This window comes from Acyrthosiphon pisum, unplaced genomic scaffold (genome assembly GCF_005508785.2).
Source record: "Acyrthosiphon pisum isolate AL4f unplaced genomic scaffold, pea_aphid_22Mar2018_4r6ur Scaffold_20960;HRSCAF=22641, whole genome shotgun sequence".
NCBI lineage: Eukaryota > Metazoa > Arthropoda > Insecta > Hemiptera > Aphididae > Acyrthosiphon > Acyrthosiphon pisum.
The window spans coordinates 868,769-872,324 of NW_021770374.1; the positions used below are offsets into that span (position 1 = coordinate 868,769).

The 3,556-nt window shown below is 30.8% G+C and overlaps 2 protein-coding genes across 2 annotated transcripts in view; both read left to right on the forward strand.

The window, feature by feature from the left end:
* The first annotated feature begins 639 nt into the window (after positions 1 to 639).
* Positions 640 to 1,528, forward strand: LOC107885443 (putative nuclease HARBI1). Its single transcript, XM_016809088.1, has 4 exons — positions 640 to 774; positions 871 to 1,007; positions 1,071 to 1,239; positions 1,307 to 1,528. The coding sequence occupies exons 1-4, from the start codon at positions 640 to 642 to the stop codon at positions 1,526 to 1,528; spliced, it is 663 nt and encodes a 220-aa protein (XP_016664577.1).
* A 1,649-nt stretch (positions 1,529 to 3,177) lies between these two features.
* Positions 3,178 to 3,556, forward strand: part of LOC103311199 (putative nuclease HARBI1) — a 1,757-nt gene continuing 1,378 nt past the window's right edge. The window contains exon 1 of the mRNA XM_008190776.1: positions 3,178 to 3,255. Within this exon, the coding sequence (XP_008188998.1) occupies positions 3,178 to 3,255 (78 nt within the window). The remainder of the gene's footprint in view (positions 3,256 to 3,556) is intronic.

Here is a 3,556-nt window from a genome sequence, read left to right on the forward strand (position 1 = left end):
TCTGTTCAAATGATGCAGATTTTCCTTTAGTTTTTTTATTTACTTTATCCATAATTTTTAAAAGGTGAGTAGTGGAGAATAGTAAGAACTTACACGATCACACTGTAAATTTAAATGTTTAGCTGTTTATCAAATTAGCATTAGCTCGTTAGTAACTAAATAACACCGTAAATCCGTAACAAGTAACTTAAAAAAAATCATAACTAATAACAGTCACATAATATTATCCGTCATCTATAAACAACCTGTTATCAGCCGAATAAATTATTATCTCATGGAATAATTAGCATTTTATAGCGTTTTCCACCTGACTGCACTAGTGCACTTTTTTATGTTTCATCAGCTATTCCAGTGCGCACTAAATTACTAATTTTATGTTCCACGTTACTGCACTATGCGAGTTTTTTGCATTCAGTGCAGTGATAGTTGCACGAGCTCCTGGAGCTCGTGCGCCTTATCATTATCACGAAAAGTACTGATATGGCAGTATTGATATTTAATAAAAATGACGAAGGAATTTAAAAACAGTATTTTATTCATTATTGTACAAGGTAGAACGTTTTATAAAGAAAAATATTGATCATAATAAGTTTTTCGAAGTTCAAACTCAATATGGATAGGCATACAATTGTAAGAATCATGGATTACCTTTCCTCTAGTGATAGTGATGATGATGATGAAATCATAAAGTATTTTGTGTCCAGAAAAATAAGAATAATACCAAAAATTAAAAGCTATATTTCGGACATAGTTCATGTTTATACAGATAAGCAAGTTAGTTATTTATTATAAATATAATTATTTTTGTAGATGTTAGGTTTAGGGTTTAATGTAATTAATCCGATTATAATAATAATAATTTTTTTTTAGTTTAAAGGTAGTTTTAGGGTGGAAAGATCTACTGCATACAATATTGTAGAAAAGTTTGAAAATTCCATTTTCTTTCCAAGAAAAAATTTGAATGAATCTTCTGTCACGTCAGAAAACCATATACTTTCCTTTTTATGGTAAATTTATAGTTGACAAAATACTATTCTAAATCCTTTAGTTATTAAAATAAAATGGTTCAGGGTTTCTGCAAATAAATGTTGCCTACGTGATGTGTCAGAACGATTTGGTGTTGGATTGACCACACAATTTCGTATCAACAACAGAGTTATGGACTTCCTTGTCGATATTTCAGCGACTATTATAAATTTAAACGAAGGAACTGATAATTTATCTCAAGAATTTCAAAAAGTAAATATATAAATTAAGCTTTTTTGCCTTACATAAGGTTTTTTTACTAAATCCATATCAAATTTAGGTTTCTGGACTTCCTGGTGTAATCGGGTGCATCGACGAGTCTTCAATACCTATAAGAACTCCTGCTCACAAACTTAAAAGTACATATACCAACAGGCATGACATGCCATCTATTACCCTGCAAACTATATGTGATCACAAAAAAAAAAGTATTTATGTATTCACTGGTGCACCGGGGAAAATCCATAATTCAAGAGTATTTGCTTTGACAGACATTAGTTAAGAGCTTCCTTTAATATGTAAAAATAAATACCATATTATTGGAGATGGTGCTTATAGTATAAGAGATTGGTTATTAATACCATACAAGAATTATGGAAACATAACAGACACCCAAATTAAATTTGACAAAATGTTATGTGGTACTAGAGTTTGTAACGTTACAGAATTTTGGGCCTCTTATATTATACACAATACCACAAAGCTTTTCCCCATACCGATTATATTACTTAATCGTTTCTTACATTATTATTAGAAAAGGCAAGCGCGCGATAGTATTATTAACAACAAATATAAATATTATACAACACCTTCCCCACGACCTCCTCACTTAGCAGTGTTCGTTCACTCGACCCGCGGCCGACGGCTGCTACTGCTGTCATCATAGTCAGTACTGCAGACGGTGCATTCTTTCTGCTGTCCATTTAAAATTATATAAAACTTGCACCCATACGACGAAACTGACCAGCCCCACCATCATAAGCCGCCGCCGCAGCCGTTATGAGGCTCGAACGCCGACCGGACCGACCACACTGCTACACAAAAACACTTTTTTCACGACCTCGGAATATACCTGACGTTGACAGGGTTCTGGTTATTGTACAATGGAGAATAATATAATAACTTAAAATTTTTGATTTACCTTTCAGGAATTATAACTTTTATCTTAGAATTTTTAATAGTATCCATGTCAAGCTTTACAGATCCATCATCTAAACAGTTTTTTAAAAAGTGCACTGTTTCCAAACAATCTTTTGGACATATATACCATGAAATGTATAAGAAATTTAAATTAAATTCCTTAAAGAATTTGAATTTGAATTAATAGTAAATTTAGTAAATTTAGTTATTACTATAAATAAAAATATTTAGTATCGGAGAAATAAATTGTGAATGGTCCACGACAGGGGCACCCCCGGGGAGGGGTTTGGGAGGTCAGCTTACCCACAGTTTTTTTCCCAGTTAAATGTGGCCCCTCGAAATGGCAAACTATATAAAAATGTGTACAGTGGCGAATTTAGAGGAGGGACACATGCCCCCTTATAAATTTTCTGTCAACAATTTGTTATGTAACTACGAGTATCATATAAATGAAAAATTCAGTTAATAAGAATAATACTACCAACTATTAATTATTATTTATTATAATCATTATTGTTTAAAAATTATAGATTGTATGTATTATTAATTAAAATTAAAATTATACAATTTATATATCCCCCCCTCTATCATAATAACGAAGATCTGCTTAGACTAGAAATCGTGCTTAGACTTATAAGCTTATAATGTATTATACTTACACAAGTATAAAAATATGTTAGATATATTATATAAGATTTTATGAAGTTGAAATAGATGAAATTGATATAGAAGTGGAATACCGTTCATTATTTCTAGTTTACCAACAAGTGTATGACAAAACTACTGAAACTGGAATAACTGGAACTTTAAAATTAAATGGATTATTGAAGTTCATGATATCACGAGACATAGTTTCTTCATATCCGAATAATTTGGATAAATATAAATATAATATAAATTATTTATATAGGTACGTTGTATAACATTTTTTATACACTTCCAGTCAGCAGTGTAACTGCAGAAAGAAGTTTTAGCTATCTAAAACTTCTCAAAACATGCCTTCGCCCAACTATGACTGAAGACCGGCTATCAAATTTGGCCATATTGAGCATAGAAAGCAACATAGCTCAAACCATTGATTTTGATAACGTAATAAGTACATTTGCACTAATGAAAAAGCGCAGAAAATTATTGGTACCTATGTTCTGGTCCACGATGTTGTATTTTAAAGTTTCAAACATCTACATTTCACTCAACAGTCAACATTGTCTTGAACTTTAATTTTTTTATATTATACGTAACTAGAGCTACATTTTAGGGAATGCTTAAATTATGTATAGGTATTTATCTCACTAGTAACTAACCACATATAGGTATTATTTTTTTATAAAAATCTCAAATAAAATAAAGAAATCGCTCTTTTTTCAAATTATTTTTAGTGTTTTATAAG

Coding starts and splice junctions, on each gene's coding strand:
- LOC107885443 (XM_016809088.1), top strand. CDS start 640: ATGGATTACCTTTCCTCTAGTGATAGTGATGATGATGATGAAATCATA. Junction 775..870: donor ATGTTTATACAGATAAGCAA/GTTAGTTATTTA, acceptor ATTTTTTTTTAG/TTTAAAGGTAGTTTTAGGGT. Junction 1,008..1,070: donor CATATACTTTCCTTTTTATG/GTAAATTTATAG, acceptor AAAATGGTTCAG/GGTTTCTGCAAATAAATGTT.